Raw genomic sequence first — 23562 nt, 5'->3', positions numbered from 1 at the left:
CTGATTACCTGGAATACAATCTCGGTCTCAAGGGAGATAGAAGTTTTACTTCTGATGTGCATATTTGCTTTTAATGTTTGTGAGTAGATTGAGTATCATACACTATTTTGGTCTTTTTGACTTTGCGCTCTAGATTTCCACTAATGTTATACAGTAGCAAATGCACTAGATGACAGCACTATTTCCTGTCATGTAGTGATCCAGACATGTGCACGTTACTTATCTAGATATCTCTTCAACAAAGAATAACAAGAGAACGAAGCACATTTATAAATAAAATTGTATTCTCTATCTGAATCATGAAAGAAGAATTTTGGGTTTCATGTCCCTTTAAGACAAGTATCCATCTTTATAAGTACTAGTGTATTTTGCTACTTGTTTATTGGCTTTGGAACATATTGATATTACTGTAACCTTTTATGCACTGCAAGTATTACTTTTATATGGTATCCGAGTAAATTTTGTTACTTATATTGACATGATTTTCTCGCTATAAAATTTGTTTTTATTCCTTTTGTCCACAAGTGTGTATGCTGTTTTTTTTGAGGTTATAAGATATCCTCCTAGCCATCTAGATTGTAAGTTAACACAGGAATTGGGCTCTCTATTCCCCCTGTATTTGTTTGTAAAATGTTGTCTTTTATTGTATTGTTTCTCCGTTGTACTTTTTTATTTGTACCCATGGGCAGCGCTGCGGAATCTGTTAGCGCTTTATAAAGAATAATAATAATATCATATTGACATGGGCACAACTTGCAATAGTATTAATGCTATTTCTAACATTCAACATGTACATTAATTATGAGGTCAACACGCATAACAAAAATATAAAATATTATTTAGTGATGAAAATGTGTATGCACATCAGCAGGATACTCATCGGAGAGCCTTCACCAATATAGATTACCTAGAGATGATTTTATAATAAAATTTCTTGATGGACAGTTCTGCTTCAGTAAAGCAAACTTCCTACTGTAGATGAGATCTAAAAATAAATACATATTTTATGGACTTTACCATGCTCTGAGGGAATATTTAGAACAATAAATATACTTCCATGACTGCACAAATCCATAGTAATTACTTCCACAATGAATAAATGACATACTTAATCTATACAAATCAATACAAATATCACCTGTTCTTGACATAGCATTTTTTTATTGAGAAAAATAATTCATATCAAGCTGTTCAAAAGTGTCTTTTTTTTATTTCCCTGCTTTTTCCCCCCACTAGCATTGCTCATTTTATTAATGCTGAAGGAAAAGATAGTGAAATACTTCCTCCAACAATTCATAAGCTAATGAAAGGATACAACAAATATCTACGTCCCTTCTTTGACAGTAAGTGCTTTATATGTGTCCTGTTTGTATTAAATGCAACAGATATTTATGAAACATTAGACATTAAAGTACATATTACATGAAAACATAAGATCTTTGAGAATTCTAAAGTAGAGTATGTGCCTTTATATGCGTGTGTGTTGTGCGCATAGACATATGCGCGTGTAATGAAAAAAATAGATGTGCTTTATTTCTTTCATCCAGTCACACAGTAGGTTTTGGATAGAAAAAACATTTCTCAGTTTAGCAAATATGAATTATTTAGAGCTGCAAATCATGTTTATTAAATTAATCTTTATTCATTTTTCTATAACATTCAGTATATAATCCACTAAAGACATTACAAATATCCCGGAGTCTTTTACAAATATAAAGATAGATCTCCATTTGTCACTACAGCAGCAATAGTAGAGGTATAGTGCAAAACAACAACAAAGACTTTCCATTGCATAATAAAGAGATTCATTTTCAATAAATCAAAGTAGAACTAAAATTATTTCCTATTTGTGCAGGAGAGAAAAAAAAAAAGAGGAGAAAAAAGGGGGCTGGGAAGAAAAGGGCCACTAAGGGGTCGGGTCTAACTTAAAGGGCCAGTCTAGTTGGAATTATACTTTCATGATTTAGATAGGGCATGCAATTTTAAACAACTTTCCAATTCACTTTCACCATCAAAATTTGCTTTGTACTCTTGGGGGCCGATTTATGAAGATGCGGGTGGACATTATCTGTTGTAGCGGATCATGTCCGCCCGACATCTATAAATGCCGATGGCATATGCTGTTGGCTTTTAGCATTGCACAAGCATTTCGTGTGAAATGCTTGTGCAATGCCGTCCCGTGCACATTCACGGCCACTAGCAGGGGGTGTCAATCATTCCGATCATATCCAATTGTGATGATTGCTGTCCGCCACTTCAGAGGTGGCAGACGAGTTAAGAAGCAATGGTCTTAAGACCGCTGCTTCTTAACTTATGTTTTCGGGAACAGCTGCATTCGCAGCTACATAAATCGGCCCCTAGGTATTCTTAGTTGAAAGCTAAACCTAGGCTCAGATGCTAATTTCTAACCCCTTGAAGGCCGTCTCTTATCTTAGTGCATTTGACAGTTTTTCACAGCTGGAGGGCATTAGTTCATGTGTGCCATATAGATTGTGGAGTTACTTATGAGAGGACACGGATTGGCTAAAATGCAAATCTGTCAAAAGAACTGAAATAAGGGGGCAGTCTGCAGAGGCTTAAATACAAGGTAATCACAGAGGTAAAAAGTATATTAATATAACCATGTTGGTTATGCAAAACTAGAGAATGGGTAATAAAGGGATTATCTATATTTTTAAACAATAAATATTCTGAAGTAGACTGAATATCGACCTAAATATTTATGTTATGGTTAAGAGAGTTTTCTCATCCACAAATTCCCAGGTTTCACAAACATAATAGAATAATTTATTTGTAGTCTCGATCTATAAACATATTCCACCATTGTTTTTAAGTACTTAAGTAAATCTAATGTACCCTTCCATTATGGATTAACTAGTTTTTTCCAATTTCTTGCGATGGCAAGTTTTTTGGCCGTTAATAGGTAACATAATAAACATCTTCTAGGTCTAGACATCATTTTAAGTCCAATATAGAAGAGGGCTCCTTCAGGGGGTTGGAATGTGGTCGATCTAAGAGACAGCAAAAAGTTTTGACTTTAGTCCAAAGGAGTTGTATTATAGGACATCTCCATTAAATGTGGAAGGCATCTCCTGTCTGTCCACACCCCCTTCAGCAGACCCGGAATCAGGCCGGCAATATTTTATGTAATTTAGGAGGTACAAAGTGCCATCAAGTCAACAAGTTATAGTAGAGCTGATATATAGTGATACAATGTATTGTAGTCTTAGCAAATCTGATAGCTTCACTACCTTGTTTTGGGTGAAACTCCACTTTTGATAAGACGCATACAATTTAGTAAGCATTTATAATGTGCTGAAATATGAGTGACCATCTGAGTACCTGTTTTATAAATTGAACTTCATTTTTTTACACTAGAAACATAACATACAGTGTATATAAAAGTATTATGCATGAAATAAAAGTTAAACTAAACTTCATTTTTAAAACTATTGTTTGTTACAAATGGAATAACCAAATCTGTATATGTTAAGAACATTTCGACTATACATGAGAACAGGTTACCACCCCCTTTCCCTAAAAAGCAACAAAACCCCCCCCAAAAAACAAGCATCAACATAATATAAAATCAGATTTGCCCCTTAGCACCAATTGCAAATAATTATTTGTGCCAGTGGGATATGGACATTGAGGGAGTGTAAGGACCACCTCAATATTTAAGTTCTAATAGCAAGGTTTTACTTTGGAGTGGTGCTTTAAAAAAATAAATTGAGAAAAGTAAACAAAGACATAACATATACATGCAATTAAACACATTTTATCAACTACTGCTATAATTTTCTGTTTCTTCTTCCTCTTCATATTTGTCATTTTTCTCATGGACTTGCATGGATTGAAATAAGCTATTGCTCTTGCAAGAGCTTGATCAATTTTCTCCTTATTTTCAGGTGTCATTTTATCTATAAATTAAGGTATTGTGTATTTTTGTGGGGCAGTGGTTTGCAACATTTCCTTACTTAAAGATGATGCTGGTGAAGAAACTCTGTGATAATACAGAAGCACCAGAAAGAGAGTGTTTCTGGAATGAGAACTTTGGAGGGAAAAGTTACTTGCATTCTCATTATGACCCTCATTTAATGCCATAAATATTTTTTTTAATGGTTTATTCAGTGTAATAGATTCTGTCTGCTTAAGCCCCTTCTATAGCGGGGGCTAGATTAACGTTTAACTGACTTGTTTCACTAACATAGCACAACATCTGATCTCAGAATATAACACACATTACAAGCTATTGGCAATCAACAGTTATCATAGAGAGTAAGCGGTTAAAAAATGAGAGTATGAACTCTCTGAAGCCAGACCCCTGACACGTGTTTCGCTCACGCTTCCTCAGAGGGGTTACACGCCGGCTGTTTGAAAAATCTATTTACTGGCTCATAATTCCCACCTTGTGTGTGGGATTGGATGATCATGAGGAATTATCTTTATTCTGATTGGTAGGATTGCATGTCAATCATGTTTAGGCATCCAATGGGGATACATTTTTCATTTGAAGCCTTATGCTATACTCTGTTACATGTTGCGAACTTATACATGCTGGTTGCGATAATATATGTTACTTTGCGAACTTATACATGTGGGTTACGATGATATATGTTACTTTATCAGGAAGTTCTTTATATTACTGCTGAAGAATAAGTTCTACATTTTCTTATTGTACATACTTTCACTTGTTGTGTGTATTTTGTATTATACCACAGAGATATTGTTTGGTAATAGGACCATATGCAGGGTTTTCAATCTGTTTATTACAGGTTGGTATTTGTAATAAAGGTATTGAATACATCATTAGCATGACAATAATGACAGATGTTTTAAAGACAGAAGCAAGATTATACAGAACACTGTGTATACCATTTCTGACATATTTTAATAGAGTATCATAGGGGTAGTATTTCTCTAGGGTCTCTAGGGTTAAGTCTGTTGTTTATAAATTTCTAGGGCAATAGATACCAGTGCTGTTTTGAAGAGGAACGTAGTTTAATTTAGTTCACATTAGGATGTTTAGGTTTTAAGGGTGCAGGAATAAATGTTTCCAAATATTATGTGAAAGTCAGTTTCTATGAATTTGTTACTTAAAAGGGTGTTATATTAAAAGAGTTAGGTCACATAAATAAAAATGTAATAATAAAGTGAAGTGGATGTGAAGTATATATATATATATATATATATATATATATATATATATATATATATATATATATATATATAAAAAAAAAACTTAGTGATGGAGTGTCACAAATGAGTTGCCCTATTAAATATTGTGTATTATTGCTTACTAAGTGTGCATACTTGCATAGTAAAGTGTTAAGTAATTAACATAAATAATTAAAAGACTAAGTGAAAAGTGGCTAGGAAAGGGATGAAGGACTTAATCAAACATTATTAAGTAAGTCAGGGCCTGAATGGGGCCAAAAAGAGGCCCGGGCATTTTAGGGCAAAGGGGCCCACTCCCCCCCCACCAAAAAAAAAGAATAATGACACACTGACAGATGTGCCGGTGTTCTGTATTATTCTCCGACTTCGTTACGTTTTCCCACCTCCGGCTATGCCTACAAAATACTTGCAAAGACATTTGTGCATGCATGCGCTCTACAGAACACGATAACAATACAATTGCAATGCGCTCACTGCCGCAGTCGGAAACATAACGAAGTTGGCAAATAATACAGAACACTGGTAACTGTTAAAGAGACTGGTAATAAAATGAGTAGCAGTCAAGTTCAACTTATCAGAGTACATAGTAAGATAGAAACAGCAACAAAAAAAATGTTTCTAATCCTGTGTTAATGCTTATGCACACCCTTACACACATTCGTATGCACAAACACATGCACACCCTCACACACATGCACAACCTCACACATGTACACTCTCATACACATGCTTATGCACACACACACATGCTTATGCACACACACATGCACACCCTCACACATGCTTATGCACACACACATGCACACCCACTCACATATGCTTATGCACACACATGCTTATGCATGCACACCTTCACACACATGCTTATGCACACACACATGCTTATGCACACTCTCTCATACACATGCTTATGCACACACACACAAACATTTTCACAGATATGCTTATGTACAGACATGCCCATTCTCATAGACATACTTAAAGGGACAGTCTAGTCAAAACTAAACTTTCATGATTCAGATAGGGCATGCAATTTTAAACAACTTTCCAATTTAATTTTATCATCAAATTTGCTTTGTTCCCTTGGTGGTATTTTTGAAAAGCTAAACCTAGCTAGGCTCAAACTGATTTCTAAACAGTTGAAAACCGCCTCCTAGCTCAGAGCATTTTGAAAGTTTTTCACAGTTAGACTGTGCTAGTTCACATGTGTCATATAGATAACATTGTGCTCACTCCCGTGAAGTTATTTGGGAGTCTTCACTGATTGACTACACTGCATGTCTGTCAAAGGCACTTAGATAAGGAGGTTGTCTGCAAAGGCTTAGATACAAGTTAATCACAGAGGTAAAAAGTATATTAATATAACTGTGTTGGTTATGCAAAAACAGGGAATGGGTAATAAAGGGATTATCTATCTTTTTAAATAAGAAAAATGTTGGTGTAGACTGTCACTTTAAGCACACATACATGCACATATACTTAAACACAAAATAGAGGTTATAGCTGGCTCAGGTGATTTGGCCATTATGCATACTTTATTGTACTCGTGTGGGATGTAGTTCACCCGCTGTCATTGTATTTCTAGCATCAGCAAACAAACTGGGCACCTACCAGAATAAAGCTGTCCGTTATTGATACTGAAATTGCTAGTTATTTTCCCCATGGAATCTATATAAAGCAGTCAATGCAAAATAGTGCAAATACATGATTATGTGTCAGGTTTTTGTTTTTTTTAAAGGATTTATTTGTGCTATGTGTTATTGACAACTTTACATGGATAACAAGGAGGAAGTAATGCTGATTTGATGCTCTGCTGAAGTATAGCTTGACCTGACCTGACAAAGCAAGAAAAGTGTGTGTGTGGGGGGCAATAAAATATCAAATCTTCATCAAAATGTCTGACAATTTAGGAAATCATGTGTACAATAGCTTCAAATAATTTATAGCAATTACTTAAAATGTATCACATAAAATAATTTAACAATAGCTCAGAGTTTATTGTTAAACTCTATTGTTAAAGTATATTATGTGATATATAGTTTAATATTTAAATTCATTGCTATAAATTATTTGTAGCTATTTGAAGCATTATACACAGTCACACCATGCAAGCAATTTATTTTCAACAAACAAGTGTGTATTTTCACAACCAGTAACAACTTGTCCCTGTAAGTCTGTCAGTGTGCCACTTCTTTGTGATTGTGAGGTAGTGTACAAGTTCTAGCCAACATACAGTGTCTCACAAATAATAAACATTACCGTTATCTCTTCTCCAGCAGTTTAACTTTTTTTTTTCTGCTGTGATGGAGGGGAGTTTTTCTACAAGAGAGGAGTCTGCCTGACAGTTGTTCAGACATTCCATCCTGATTTAATGAGGCAGGTCACAGGGCGACTGTGATAACGCACTCGGCACAAAGCATTTTTAACCCCTGATGCCTGCCCTGCTGTATTGTTTATGCATTTTGTTAGTATGAGGAAATGTAAAAAAACAAAACGGCACTTACATGGTCTGTTGAACTTCCTGTAAACTTTTAATCTTACTCCGTTCATGCTTGGCCCCTCAAACACAAGCACAACATTATGGACCCAGTAATAGAGGCTTGTATAGTGTAATAAGCCTGGTAACCAGCCCTGGCTGTCTCTCTGTCTGTATCTGAGTGTCGCACCTTAGGGGGAACAATGCAGACTCCACACTTACCAGCCGCAAAAGACTCCTGGCATCAGCACTCAGCAGATGTTCAAAGGCAAGCCACTCTGCTAACATCACATCAGACCCGCAGCAACTTCTCAAAAAGCCCACGCACACTTTAGCATTCACTGATGCACATGGGCTGTTTAATATGTCAGACATTTTGAAAAGTGATGGGGGAGCGGTCACATGTTCTCCGGGCCTCCAGCCTTTTCAGTTCCTCTCAACCAGGCCAGCACAGATCTCAGAGGCCTCTGCTGCTCCTCCTACCCTCGGCCACATCAGTAGCAGCATGTCTCAGCACTTGGTACGACTACAGCACAAGCACAACATTATAATTAAAAATTTGGGGCACTCTGTATGCATGGACCCGGTAATAGTGGGCGGGGCTAAAATAACCCGGCGACCCACCGGGCTTTTGCCCGGTATGCCCTATGGTCAGTCCGGGCCTGAAGTAAGTAGTAATGAGCTGCGGTCAATGTGCAGAATTAAATATATTTGGTTGTGATATAGTATAATTATAGGTATACAAAGTAATTGTTATATTCGTTGAGTGCTTTAGGTTGTATGGAGTCTAATAGATATATCCATCTTCATTCTGACTTTAAAAGTGATTCTTCCAGATTTCCATCTCTTATGCCCAGAGAAATTTTCTGTATCGCAGCATATTTCAAGTCAGTGATTCCACTTTTGTGAATTTTTAGAAAATGTTGTGCCACTGATGTGATAGTTTTACCTTTGGATACATCCTTTGTGGCATTTTTTTATATTATTGGCATGCTCCAAAATTCTTACCCTGGCTTTGCGGGTTGTCATGCCTACGTAAACTTTCTTGCATGAACAAAAAGAACATAGATCACTCCTGTCGACCTACATGTATAGTGTTGTTCTAATCAGTGGCGTCACTAGGGGGTGCGGGGGGGTGCGGGCCGCACCTAGGTGACACCCTCCAGGGGGTGACACCAAAAATTTTTTTTATTTTTTTTTAATTTTATTGAAATTCAAAGAAATACAATGTTGAGATGCATAGATTTTTTTTTTATTAGAGGGGCTTGCATTTGTGAACATTAGTGGGACTGGGGAAGTTGTAGACACACAATTTTTTTGCCCCTTGAGCCAGTGCTGCAATTTCAACAAATAGTTTTCCTGGCTGCTTTTGCTTGTTTGTACTTTGCTTCTCCCCTGCCCAATTTCTCTATGAATGCTGTGGGTGTGCCGTTGGGCTTGCAAAGTTGCGCTGCTAGCCTAAACCTGCCTGCCTATCTGTGCTCACTGCTCAGTGACGTGTGGAGCAGTGGAGTCACTCACCGCTGTGCTGTCTCTCTAAACGGGACCTGGGAAATCGTGAGGGGATGCCTGGCACCTGACCGCATGACTGTTTGACACTGTCTCTAAAGTGAAGGAGCCACGTATGATGCCCACCAGACCTTTACGGTTACGGTACACTAAGTGCACACTGAACAGGTAGGAGGGCGGGCGGGCGGGGGTTTGGGTGTGCGCAGAGTGCAGAGGTGATTGGCCATAAGAAGCGGTAGGCACGCAGCCCGGGGCTGTGCACTGACAGACTTGGAACAGAGTCAGAGAGCAGAATTTTCATAGTTTGTGCGCCTAAACCTTTTCTTCAGTGATTTATTTTAGAGTGCTCTGTTTATCTTTCATTTGATGCTCTGCTGAGCCAGGGAGCAGCTCTAGGCATGAGCTTTATAATTAATGCAGTGCAGTTTACATATTTTGTATGTGTGTGTCTGAGTATTTGTGTGTGTGTGTGTCTCAGTGTTTTTGTGTGTGTGTGTGTCTCAGTGTTTTTGTGTGTGTGTTTTTGTGTGTGTGTCTGAGTGTGTTTCTGAGTGTTTGTGTGTGCATCTGAGTATGTTTTTAAGTGTGTCTGAGTGTTTGTATGTGAAGTGTGTCTGTGTTTTTCTGTGTGTCTGCTTTCTGGGGGGGGGGGGTGACACCATAACTTACCGCACCGGGTGATACCAACTCTAGTGATGCCACTGGTTCTAATTTATGAAATTTGCCTGTTTTGTCAGTGATTTGTTTGATTTTAGTTACATATGTACATGCTGAACATGAACCACATGGATACATTCCTGGGTCTTTTGATGTTTTCTTTGGGATATGAATGTAGTGGCTTTGAACCAACTGATCTTTTAGATTTCTGGGTCTTTTGTACCCTGTGGTTATTTAATGCCCTATCATAGGTGCAAGTGTGGTATCATGTTGTAGTATGTGCCAATTTGTATTCATAATCCCAATTACCTGTTGCATTTGGGGATTGTAGGTGGTAATTAATCTTGGACATATTTCTTCTTGATTTTTGGCTTTAGGTTTTAATAAGTTGTTTCTATCTTGTTTTAAAGCTGCCATTCGGATTGTTTACTATATCCTCTTTGGATTAGTCTTTCCATCATTTCAGTGCTTTCTTGTAAATATGTTTGTACATTGGAGCAATTTCTTTGCAGTCTTATGAATTTCCCTTGGGGTATTGCTTTGAGTTTACTTGAAGGGTGGGCACTGGTATGGTGCAATAGGGTATTTGTAGATGTTTCTTTTTGATACATTTGTGTATCTATGCTGCTATCTTCATTTTTTTCTGATGGTAAGATCTAAAAAATGCACTGTACTTAAATCTGCTTGATAAGTCAGTTTGATGTTTTTATCATTAATATTAAGTATTTGTGGTCTGTCATATTTGTTACTGGCAGCCAGGTGACCGGAAGGGGAGGAGCTAGCAGCAACGTGGAACGCTAGCACTGGGCTCTATCGTAAAGGGCAAGACCGATCTACCCCCGTCTGTGATTTTCCTTGGCCAGTGAAGATACGACTAGGGATGGGCGAATGTTTCTAAAAATTCGAAATTTAAAACGAATTTTGATACATTCGTTCGAATCGAATTTCAAATGTTTATATAACATTCTAAAATTCTATTTTCGAATTTTTGTTTTCGAATTTTTCAATAAAATTTGAAAATATTCGTTCGAATAATAGAATGTTTAGCTATGTATTCATTCAATTTCGAAATGTAATATTCGAATTCGAATGTGACATTCCAATTCGAATGTGACATTCAAATTTGAAATAGTATTTCCTGTCTACAACTGTGTTTAATAAATTTAATATTCAAATTTGACTGCTACATTCGAATTCAAATGTCACATTCGAATTTGAAATAGTATTTCTAGTCTAATACTGTGTTTTAAATGTGATATTCGATTTGAATGTGATATTCGATTTGAATGTGACATTCAAATTCAAAATAGTATTTCTAGTCTAATACTGTGTTTTATAAATGTAATATTCGAATTTGAATGTGACATTCGATTCGAATGTGACATTCGAAATAGTGTTTCTAGTCTAAAATTGTGTTTTATAAATGTAATATTCGAATTCGAATGTGATATTCGAATTCGAATGTGATATTCAAATGTAACTTTCAAATTCGAATGTGACATTCGAATTCGAATGTGACATTCGAAAACTCTAAATAACATTCTAAAATCAAATTTTTAGGAATATTCGTTCTTATCAACATTCTATTATGTAAATCGAATTTCTACAATAACATTCGTTCTAACATTCGAATTCGGATATAAACACATTCGCCCATCCCTAGATACGACCCAGCCTGGAAACAGTATAGCAGCAGCCGGCACCATATCTGCAGATTGACTAAGGAAGCAGAGTCACGACGCCAAGCGGCATTCCGGTCGAAGATTCTAAAGGCACAGACGGCTAAACTCACAAGGGTGTAAGGAACCAAGCTGAACAAGCGGAAGCAGCACCTGAGGCAACAAAGGAGAAACCAAAATTGAAGCGGGCTAAGGTGAGGCTGCAGAAAACGGAGGTGTCCGACTCTAGTGGCCTACCTATATACCCCTATTTAAAAACCTACAGAAGAGGGACGACAGTCAAAGAAATATCACCTCAGCTGGCTTAGAATTTCTGCAGAAGGAAGCGAGGGGGCCAAAGACCCGGGATATCCGGAGAGGCTCAGGATTGCTAGCCAGAAGGAGTCCACAAACTGCAAGTATCACGGGCAAAGCCCTTTTCTACCTTGACCAGAGTTAATATAAATGTGACTTTTGATGTAATCTAGCCTCAAAAATAGGTAACTGCGAGGTGAGATATTTCTGCCTCAATAGGCAGATAACCATTAGGAGATGTAAAAAACTTTATGTTTGCTTATGCACTTACTTTATGGGCTTAGTAGCTTATGGACGGTTACTGAGGAGACAGCCCAATTTAATTCAACCTTAAAGACCAGTACGTCAGAAAAAGGGCAATAAAAGGTATGGTCTCAACAGCATTTGGGGACTGATTACAAATACCATACTTATACACCCCACAACTTTCTTAAAGCCTGCTGGCATCAAAGGGGAGGAGATAACAGTAGGAATTAATTTGTTATCTTTATAAGAGGCATATACTATTCAGGCTCCATACTCCATATAAGTGAGCTCCCAAACTACTTATTTAGAGGGAGGAAGGAGAGAAACAGAAAAGTAGAGAAAAAAAAAAGAAGAGAAAGAAAAGAGACTTGCTATATTACAGATAGACATTTCTGGAAAAGAGATCAAAATTCCTGTTTACAGCCGGACCCTTTTGTTTTATTTTTTGTTTTGTTTTTTTCTCCTCCAAAAAAGGGTTTCCATGACTTTTGGGATATTTGCTGGTACAGCCAGCACTCAAAAACACAAAGTGGGTACTAAGAAAGCCAAGAAGTGTATTAATGACCAGTGTTTAATTGGAATGGACTTTTTTAATATTTCAAACAAAGAAGTAGTTATAAAATATAAGATTAAATGTTTTAGTATAAAAATCAAATATCAAATATCTGGGTTGGGCTACCTGTACAGAGTTCCAGATAAATCTGCATAGGCTCTATGCCTTTAGCAACTTGGCTTTTCTAGTTTAAGAAGGATTTAGCCAAATCACACTAGACTATACAAGATAGTTCTAGAATTCTAACCTGAGATTATATTTGTAATAATCATAACTGTTTATTTTTGCAGCTGACAGGGGTCATTGTTTTTTGTGTGTAAAATGGCTTATTGTAATTATAGCAATGTTTGATGATAGCAATGCAACTAGGAGGTATGATCACAATTTATGGTTGACACAATATTAGGTTTAGTACACAATACCTGCATAGTGTGCGATAGGTTAATAGTTGAGATACAACTCACCAATACAAACACACGTGCATTTGTCAAATACACATAGACTCACATGTATTTCCAGCACCACTAGTTCTAATTGTTTTTGGTCACTAACACTTGAATGTTTTTTTGTGCTACACTTTTTCTCCCCTTTTTTTTTTCTTTTTTTTTCTCACTACACTATTTATAAGACAGTGATAACTAGGTTCCTAATTGCTACTGACGGGCGATTTTCACAAGTGTGTTTGTTGGGCTAGTCACTAGCCACTTCCCACTAATTTTTATGGAAAGATATATTTCACATTCTAAAGCTTTATCACCTAACATGCCGCCCAAGCAGAAAGATAAAAAACTCAAACCTAATGAGAGTGTATTAGAATCACATTCACACAATGAATTAGGTTTGGGGAATGTAGACAACACACTGCTATTACAGCAGATATCAGATCTAGTAATGCCACAATTCGAATCTCTAAGACAAGAAATGGCTGCTGCCACAAGTGAAATAAAACAGTTTGCAATACGTATGAATGAACTAGTAACAAGAGTCTCAGATTTAGAAGATAGGACAGTAGTTCAGGATCAGATGACTAACTCTCATGAAACTAAATTATTGCAGTCCAAAATAGAAGAATTAGAAGATAGGACTATACGCAACAACCTTAGGGTTGTTGGGCTCCCAGAAACAGGGGAATATCAAGATTTGATAAACTTTGCAGCTACTCAGCTCCCCAAATTAGTAGGTAGTAATACAGATAACATAAGTATACCTATAGAGAGACCCCAAAGAATAGGAGCAGTTAGAAGGAACCTAGATGGCTTGGTGAAACCACGGGTAGTGATTATTAAATTTCTGAAGTTCCAGGACAAGTTCCACATACTCAGACTATATCGTAAAAACAACCATATTATTATAGGGTCTAATAAGATACTTCTATTTCAAGACTTTTCGTTTGAAACTCAAGCTAGACGCAGGGAAATGGCACCATTTTGCTCCCAATTGATTAGGGCTAACTTAAGGACAAGACTTGTATATCCTGCCAAGATAATCTTGGATAAGGACGGTGAAAGTTTTACCTTTATGCATTAGCTGGGCTGGGAGGGGGGAGAGGAAGGGAGGTTCTTAAAAAAGGAAAATCCTTCCCCCCCCCCATTGAGGTCAGTTAGATGACAACATTAAAATTACTTTCATGGAATATTGGTGGGATCACATCCCCAATTAAAGGGAAGCTTATGATTAGACATCTAGGAATTAAAAAAACAGATATAGTATTTATCCAGCAGATGCACCTTAAGTCCCAGGAGGCCATTAAGCTCAGATGCAAATGGATGGGAGAGGTGGTGTTCACCCCATATGATAAATCTAAAAGGGGACTGGCTATTTTAATTCGTAAATACTTAAACTATAAAATGATCTCAATAATTAATGATCTTAAGGGTAGATTTCAAATTTTAGAAGTAGAAATAAGTGACCAGATTTTTGTTTTGTGCAATTTATATGGTCCGAATGTTGTGGATAAAGAGTTTTGGGAAAATATTAGTTTAAAATTAGTTTAACATATAAGGAAAAATATAGTAGTGGCAGGCGACCTCAACATGGCCTTTTCCCAAATCTTAGATAGATCACAAGCTAGATATGCCCCTAGGAAGGCCAGGGAATCAGAAATCTTACAAAGGTTTTGCCAAAAATTGGCATTACAAGACATATGGTGAGTACAATATCCAGATCGTAAGGAATTGTGATATCCCTTTAAGACTTTCTGACTATCAGCACTTCCTCCTATTTAAGGAAGTGCTTTTCCATTACTCAGTGCCTGAAAATTAAAGTGGATTCTCTCATCCTGTGCTACTGCTTATTCCAAGCAGTTTATTTTTCCCTTTCAGGTCTTAAGTATTTTTATTTTTGAAGGCTGTTTTTATCACAAAGTTTGCTGCACTTCTTTCCTGATTCCTTTTGGACTGAGACTTCTAATCATATTCCTACGCTACCGGAACTCAATCACACGCGGCTGAAGCCGCACTCACACAAGCTGCTACCGGAACGCCGCTCTCTAATATTCTCCAGTTTAGCACTTACTCTGCTGTTAATACCGCTCTCCACGCTACACCATCGCTTCTGGGGAAATCTGGCCTTGTCACCACGCTGGTATTGGTATCGTATTGTATACAAAGTTTAAGGTTTCCAAATATAACGCTAAGTGTCATTACTTACCTGAGCTGTATTACACTGAATTAACCTCCTCTTTGCTGGACAATATTGCGTGTGTGTTGGAACATTGTATATATATTTTAGAGTGTTTGTGTGAGTGCGTGAAACTTAAGGAAAGATACTTGAACATTACTTTATCTAGAATTGAACTTTATCAACTCATTTCTTATCCTGAATATAAAGGATTTTTTCTCATTTTTTCTTTGTTGATAATATTAAGGAATCATTGCTTATATTTTAGAAGCTTAATAAGTTTCTCTCATAAGATTTATTATTATCATTCATAGAGGTATAAACCATACTTTTCATTTCAATTACTAAAAGTAAATGCTCACCTTGTGCATGCTAGTATATTAAGTTATATTTACTTGCTGTCTACAAGAATAGAGCTACATTCCATTTATTTTATTTTTTATTATAATCTCTGAAGTTTGGTGAGACAAAATTATCACAGAATTTTCAGGCCATAAAAATAAAGTTTTTTTTTTTTTTTTTTTATTTTTTTTGTGTAATAATTTTTTTATTGAGGTTAGGATAGCATATACACAACAGTCTCATAAAAAGGTAAAAACTCAACAAGATACATTCTACTGACGTGACATGACATTTAGGTACCTCATTTTTTGAGTCAAGCAGGTTTGCAAAGTCCTCAATCTATCCGGTCCAGTCAAGGGACCAGAAATTAAACAAGGCCCTTGAGGACATGTTAACGGAAATAATAGTACAAATCTCAGTTTCAGCATATATAGAATAATACAAGTTATGGAATGAACATACAGTATTCAAATAGAACAAACTTCAGTTTTTAATCTATACCTAGTATCTGTTAGCACTGAACTCATATTGAAATATATGAATTGTTAGGACTATTATCTAAAAGAAAACTGCTAAGGGACAGGAAACTATAAACAAAGTTTAATTACCTGTGTTGAAACCCAGAGAGCCATTCTAGGGAAATACAGGAAAAGTCTTAGTCATGGCTCTGCGGGTTGGACAGAGACTACTGAACTCTGTCAAATGATATGCGGGGAAGAAAGAAATCCTCCCTAACCGCACAAAAATGGTGGGGGGCGGAGGGTAGACCGCAAATAGTGTACCTTTCTATTGGTAGTGTACATATCTAGCATCTTTAGTATCCATCTAAATGGCTGCTTCAATTCTATATGAAAATTACGTTATATATAGTATGTTCTGACTACACTAGAAGCATAAAATATTAGTGAAGCCACTTAACAGTATCTAAAACTGAGTATAAGGGGAGTAGTAAAAGGGGACTCATAATTCTGAGTGATAAAAGCTAAATGTGAATAGTTAACTCACAATTAACTACTATAGGTAGCAAGTTCCAATTAGGACTACTCATAAGAGATGATGGATATTAGACAATAGTAAACATAAATACAATTCACTCAGGTGAGTCCACAATAACTTAAGTGCTCACCTTAGCGGTTGTTTCAAAACCACTAAAAAAAAAAGAAAAATGTATACAAACTGTAGCACATATGTGTGAGAAGCAGCCAGTACATACAAATAGATAGTTTCCTTAATAAGCAATACATTGTTAAAATAGTCTATTGGTACTATTCAACACCATAATACGAACAGGAGTAGCCTAAATGTTAAACATTATTTTAAGTTATAACTCAAAACTTTCCCTACTAACAAGGGATATTCTATGTATTAGATATTATTATATGTTATTGCTCTCACTACCAACCCCAAAGCCTGCACATATGCTCAGATACAGGAAGAAAATAGCAGTGGGGCTATGGAACCACCCTGCAGAGAGTAAGCTAACATGTGATACCTGTAATGCTTATTTCCTGGTCAGCAAGTAACTGGTAGAAGGGTGGTTAATCTGCATGAATATGTACAGTCCTGCTCTAAAATAAAAGAAGTTTAAACATAAACTTAGTTCTTAAACTAAAATAAACAGTGAAATGTTAGGATCTGCAAAGAGTAGCAACACAGAGAAGCAAGAGATGTAGAGGTCCACGTGGTTTCAGGGATTACAGCAACTCTCTTCACTGGGCAACAAGTGTAGGTTAGGGTGCACGTCCCTACAATTATCAATGAGTTCCAAAAGTAAACACACACGGGAGCAGTTGTGGGTGTAAAATCTACACAGATTCAGGCAATATTATTCTTAAGAGTAAACTCCTCAGTATAGAACATAGCAACTATGGTGTAATAGACAGTAGCGTAGCACCCACACAAGGGGACAAATGTCACCGCAAAGAGTCACTGGATTGTATATCAAATGTTCGTCCCTCTTTCAACAGTTAGCTACTTGCATGCGGTCCCTAGTTAAATCTCAGACAGCAGTGTCGTCATAATCAGGAGAGCGAAAAGAAGGAGAAAAGAAAAAAAAGGTATGCTAGGTTAGTTGTTCCCAGCCGTGTAGAGGGTGAGGGAGATCAGCCTATTCCGGTTTTCTTGCAAAGAGAGATCTGACCAAGGACGCCCCTGCCATCCCCTCCGTATCCCTGGTAAACCGGCCCAAACACATGTGCAGCGGGCCGAGTACACTGCGGGGTGTCAGGGTAGCGGGATAAATGAGGCCAGCTGATAGAGTAAGTCACCTCTGGGGTTACAGCCTCCCGGTCAGTCACAGCCACAAACCTGTATCCATTTGTCTCAGGGAACCCATCCTCAGCGTCTCCCTCAGCTATTACCCGCTGCATGTATAAGTGGTACGCACTTTGCTCCAGGAAATTGGCCGCGTCTCCCAGGTCAGAGATGGATGCTGAGTATCTGCTGCTCCCGTAAGCTGGGATGGACTCTGAGGGGCAGGCCGCAGCCGGTAGAGAATGTCGGGCATTATACCATTGAGTGACGCTCCCTTGTGAGCCAGGTGCCGCTGCTGCTCCTCCATGAGGTTTAGCGCCGTCAGCCTCCGCACCTTGGGGTCTAATAGACAATATAAGACGGTCTAGCCTGCCCATCAGTTTGCGGTCGTAGTCTTCAAAAAGGGCTAACATAGCCATGTGGAGATCCGCCATGATAGCACGGCCTCGCAACAAGGCCGCAATGTATAATCCAGAGAATATGCTGTGAAAGTTCTTTTCTCTCTTCTTTCTCTCCCTCTAAGTTGTGTAACAGGGTCTTAGATAGGAATTAAAATATGTCTCCCCCTTATTATGAGGAATCAGGTGAAGGAGAAAAGCCTAAAATCTATGTTAAAGCCAGGAGCTGCTGTAACATGCTTCTTGTCACTTCGGCGGTTAGCTCCCTTTTTTTTTTTATTTTGAAGATGGATCCTAATGAAATTAAAAATGAATTTTCTAATATTCATCAAAAATTAGAATATCTTGCTAGAGCCTTAACAGAGGTACAAACTGAAAATAAAGCTCTCAAAACTTTAATAAAAGATTGTATGTCAGGGAAAGAAGCAGGAATTGCTGAACCTCACATACAATACCCACAACCATTTTCTGGCAAACGCAGTGAATTCAGGGATTTTAAAAGTGCATGTAAACTTCTTTTCTCACTTAGACCTAAAACATACCATAGTGAAAGGATAAAGGTCTGTACCACTATTTCCTTCCTCCAGGGGGAGCCACGCTCCTGGGCCAATAGATTCTTTGAAAGTGAACATTCAATATTGGATTTGCTTGAAGAATTTTTTCTAGCTATGACTGCCTTGTATGAGGATTCCCACACTCAAATAACAGCTGAAAATAAATTAAGATCTATGAAACAGGGGAAAAGAAACATTGAAGAATATATTACTGAATTTCAAATGTGGATAGATGACTCTCAATGGAACGAGATCAGCTTAAAGAACCAATTCAGATTGGGTCTCTCTGAATCCCTTAAAGATGAATTGTCACGATTAGAGATGCCTGACACACTGAATGGGTTGATGAAATTAAGCACCACTTTGGACCGAAGGTTACGTGAAAGAAAGGCTGAAAAAGCTTCCTATGAAGTTGTGCCCAGACGTTCATATCCCTGTTTTACAACCATGGAAAAAGCTGTTTCAAACCAGGTTCCTATGGAAATTGGAACTAGAAGGGGTCCTCTAACCCCAGAGGAAAAAACTAGACGCAGATTAGAAAATCTCTGTCTTTATTGTGGACAAAAAGACCACTCCGTCACAAATTGTCCATCTCTATTGAGACAGAAAAAGGGTAAAGGTAGTTTCAATCACAATATTTTTCACATTACTCAAAACCCCCATCTCACTCTCACCTTTTCTTTACAGTGGGATCAGAAAAACGTGCGCTCTAACGCTTTGATTGATTCTGGGGCGTCAGGAAATTATATAGATATAGCATATGTTAAGCTCAATAAAATTCCAACTGTTGTCAAGACACATCCTGTTTCAGTTAAACTTATTGATGGTTCTATTATACAACAGGGCCCCATTACTCATCAGACAATCCCTTTACTCGTAACAACTGACCAAGGACATTCCAAATATATTACTTTTGACCTCATACCTATCTACATGCACATTATTATTTTAGGTTTTAGCTGGTTACAAATACATAATCCTCATATTGACTGGTCATCACCACAAGTAAAATTTGACTCTGATTATTGTATAAAGACTTGTTTTCCCTATCAGGTAATCTCTACTATAGAACATGAGCTACCACAAATTTATCAGGACCTGGCAGAGGTATTTGACCTCAAGGAGGCAGAAAACCTCCCACCACATAGGGAATTTGACTGTCCCATTGATTTAATACCGGGATCTCAAATACCACATGGTAAGATTTACCCTCTTTCGCAAGAAGAATTGGTATATCTAAGATCATATTTAGATGAAAACTTGCGAAAAGGGTTCATCTCACACTCAACATCCCCTGCTGCTGCAGGACTGTTTTTAGTACGCAACAAAGATGGAACAATAAGACCTATTATTGACTACAGGGCATTGAATGAAATAACAATTAAAATAGGTATCCTTTACCTCTCATACCAGAGTTACTCGAAAGATTAAATGAGGCCACGATCTACTCGAAATTAGATCTAAAGGGCGCTTATAATCTTATTCGCATAAAGGAAGGGCACAAATGGAAAACCGCGTTCAGAACCCGCTATGGTCTTTTCCAGTATAACGTAATGCCCTTTGGTTTAAGCAATGCTCCCGCAACCTTCCAACATTTTATCAACGAGATTTTTCATGATCTAATGGATATCTGTGTCATCATATATCTAGATGATATTCTGATTTATTCGAAATCTCCCATAGAACATGAAAAACATGTTAGGTGGGTTCTTACTCGTCTCAAGGAGCATAAGTTATATGCAAAGCTAGAAAAATGTGTTTTTCATGTCTCTAAAATAAAATTTTTGGGTTATATAATTACCCCAAACAAAATAGAAATGGATCCTGAAAAAGTAGCCGCAATTAAAGACTGGCCTAAACCCACTACAGTAAAAGCATTACAGCGATTTATTGGTTTCGCAAATTATTACCGTAAATTTATAAAAAACTTCTCCTCAGTGATAAAACCATTAACACAATTAACTAGTATAAAACAGCGCTTTAAGTGGTCTGAACAAGCCCAGAAGACTTTTGATAGTCTTAAGGAAATGTTCACAACAGCGCCAATACTAACACTGCCTAAATTTGATCAACAGTTCCTGTTGGAAGTTGATGCATCTAATACAGGCATAGGGGCTGTTCTTTCCCAACAAAATAAGGAGACAGGTGAAGTTCATCCCATTGCGTTCTATTCAAGAACGTTGACTTGTGCTGAAGCTAACTATAGTGTTGGAGACAAAGAACTCCTTGCTATTAAGTGTTCTCTAGAACAATGGAGACACCTACTAGAAGGATCAGTAATTCCATTCCTTATTTATACTGATCATAAAAATTTAGAATACTTAAAAAAGAATAAGACTTTAACAGCTAGACAAGCAAGGTGGTCACTCTTTTTAGATCGCTTTAACTTTCTAATAACTTATAAACCTGGGAGTCAAAACACAAAGGCAGATGCACTTTCTCGTATTTATGAGTTACTTCCTCATGAACAACCTAACTTCACTATCCCTCCGGAAAAGATAATAGGTACTTTAACACCCTTAGAAGAAGAGATTTACACTGCTCTAAAACATGATTCAATAGCACTACAGAATTGTTCTAAAGATCCTACTACAGGTCTTTTTTATCATGAAGAAAAGTTATACATACCTGAGAAAATAAGGTCTTCCATTCTCACACATACCCATGATGACACCATATCTGGTCACCCAGGGATACAGAAAACCATTGAACTTACCCGTCGTAAGTTTTGGTGGCCAGGGATGAATAAATACATTTATGATTACGTCTCTAGGTGTGAGAATTGCGCTAGAAATAAAATTGAACATAAAAAACCCATAGGGTTACTTAGACCTCTGCCCATTCCAGATAAACCATGGAGTACTATTGCCATGGATTTTATAGTGGAGTTACCTGCATCACAACAATATAACACTATCATGGTAGTAGTCGACCATTTAACAAGACTGGCTCATTTTATTCCACTTAAGGGATTACCAACTGCCATGACTACAGCCAAAGTATTTCTTGATCAGGTTGTAAGACTACACGGTTTACCCTCTAATATTATTACTGATAGGGGTACCCAATTCACTTCTTCCTTCTGGAGATCTTTGTGTAAGCTACTGAAAATTGATCATCGCTACACTACTGCTTTTCATCCTCAGACAAATGGGTTGACAGAAAGACTCAACCAGACCATTGAACACTTTTTACGTTGTTATATTTCACATTTACAAGATGACTGGCTAATTTACCTTCCTATGGCTGAATTTACTCATAATAATTCATTCTGTTCCTCAACCAAAACATCCCCCTTCTTCGCAACTTATGGGTACCATCCTAACACTATAACCTTGTCCCACAAAACAGTGAATTCCCCTTCAGCTTTAGATTTTTCTTCCAAACTTCAAGATCGATTGAGAGTATTGAAAAAACATCTAGCCGAAGCTAAGGAATACCAAAAGAAATACTATGATCGGAAACATTCGATTGGACCTGAATATAAAATAGGTGACCTAGTATTACTCTCTACTAAAAACCTCAAACTTCAGGTCCCTAGCAAGAAACTGGCTAACCAGTTTCTGGGACCTTACCCTGTAGAGCAGATAATAAATCCCAATGTGGTCAAGCTCACGTTACCCAAGGACTACAAGTTTCATCCCACCTTCCATATTTCATTATTGAAACCTTTTAATTCAATGACACGCACAACAGTTGATCTTCCGCCTCCTATCTCAGTGGATCTTCCAGAGGAATTTGAAGTTGAATCAATACTGGATTCTAGGATTTGACGACAAAGATTAGAATATCTCATCAGATGGAAGGGTTATGGTCCAGAGGATGATTCCTGGCATCTTCATTCAGAAGTTCATGCTCCTCGTCTGGTGAAGTCATTTCATCATCGTTACCCCCTTAAACCTGGTCTGGAATCCCCGGGGGTGATTCCCTGAGAAGGGGGGGATGTGATATCCCTTTAAGACTTTCTGACTATCAGCACTTCCTCCTATTTAAGGAAGTGCTTTTCCATTACTCAGTGCCTGAAAATTAAAGTGGATTCTCTCATCCTGTGCTACTGCTTATTCCAAGCAGTTTATTTTTCCCTTTCAGGTCTTAAGTATTTTTATTTTTGAAGGCTGTTTTTATCACAAAGTTTGCTGCACTTCTTTCCTGATTCCTTTTGGACTGAGACTTCTAATCATATTCCTACGCTACCGGAACTCAATCACACGCGGCTGAAGCCGCACTCACACAAGCTGCTACCGGAACGCCGCTCTCTAATATTCTCCGGTTTAGCACTTACTCTGCTGTTAATACCGCTCTCCACGCTACACCATCGCTTCTGGGGAAATCTGGCCTTGTCACCACGCTGGTATTGGTATCGTATTGTATACAAAGTTTAAGGTTTCCAAATATTGCTGGACAATATTGCGTGTGTGTTGGAACATTGTATATATATTTTAGAGTGTTTGTGTGAGTGCGTGAAACTTAAGGAAAGATACTTGAACATTACTTTATCTAGAATTGAACTTTATCAACTCATTTCTTATCCTGAATATAAAGGATTTTTTCTCATTTTTTCTTTGTTGATAATATTAAGGAATCATTGCTTATATTTTAGAAGCTTAATAAGTTTCTCTCATAAGATTTATTATTATCATTCATAGAGGTATAAACCATACTTTTCATTTCAATTACTAAAAGTAAATGCTCACCTTGTGCATGCTAGTATATTAAGTTATATTTACTTGCTGTCTACAAGAATAGAGCTACATTCCATTTATTTTATTTTTTATTATAATCTCTGAAGTTTGGTGAGACAAAA

General features: G+C 37.3%; 1 protein-coding gene across 1 annotated transcript in view; it reads left to right on the top strand.

Annotated features, from left to right (window-relative positions):
• Positions 1 to 23562, top strand: part of LOC128640464 (gamma-aminobutyric acid receptor subunit pi-like) — a 191897-nt gene that overhangs the window by 22006 nt on the left and 146329 nt on the right. Inside the window, exon 4 of the mRNA XM_053692943.1 lies at positions 1237 to 1343. Within this exon, the coding sequence (XP_053548918.1) occupies positions 1237 to 1343 (107 nt within the window). The remainder of the gene's footprint in view (positions 1 to 1236; positions 1344 to 23562) is intronic.

The sequence above is a fragment of the Bombina bombina genome, chromosome 9 (assembly GCF_027579735.1).
Source record: "Bombina bombina isolate aBomBom1 chromosome 9, aBomBom1.pri, whole genome shotgun sequence".
Taxonomy (NCBI): domain Eukaryota; kingdom Metazoa; phylum Chordata; class Amphibia; order Anura; family Bombinatoridae; genus Bombina; species Bombina bombina.
The sequence above is the reverse complement of the archived record's forward strand: the minus strand, read 5'-3'. Positions and strand labels throughout refer to the sequence as shown.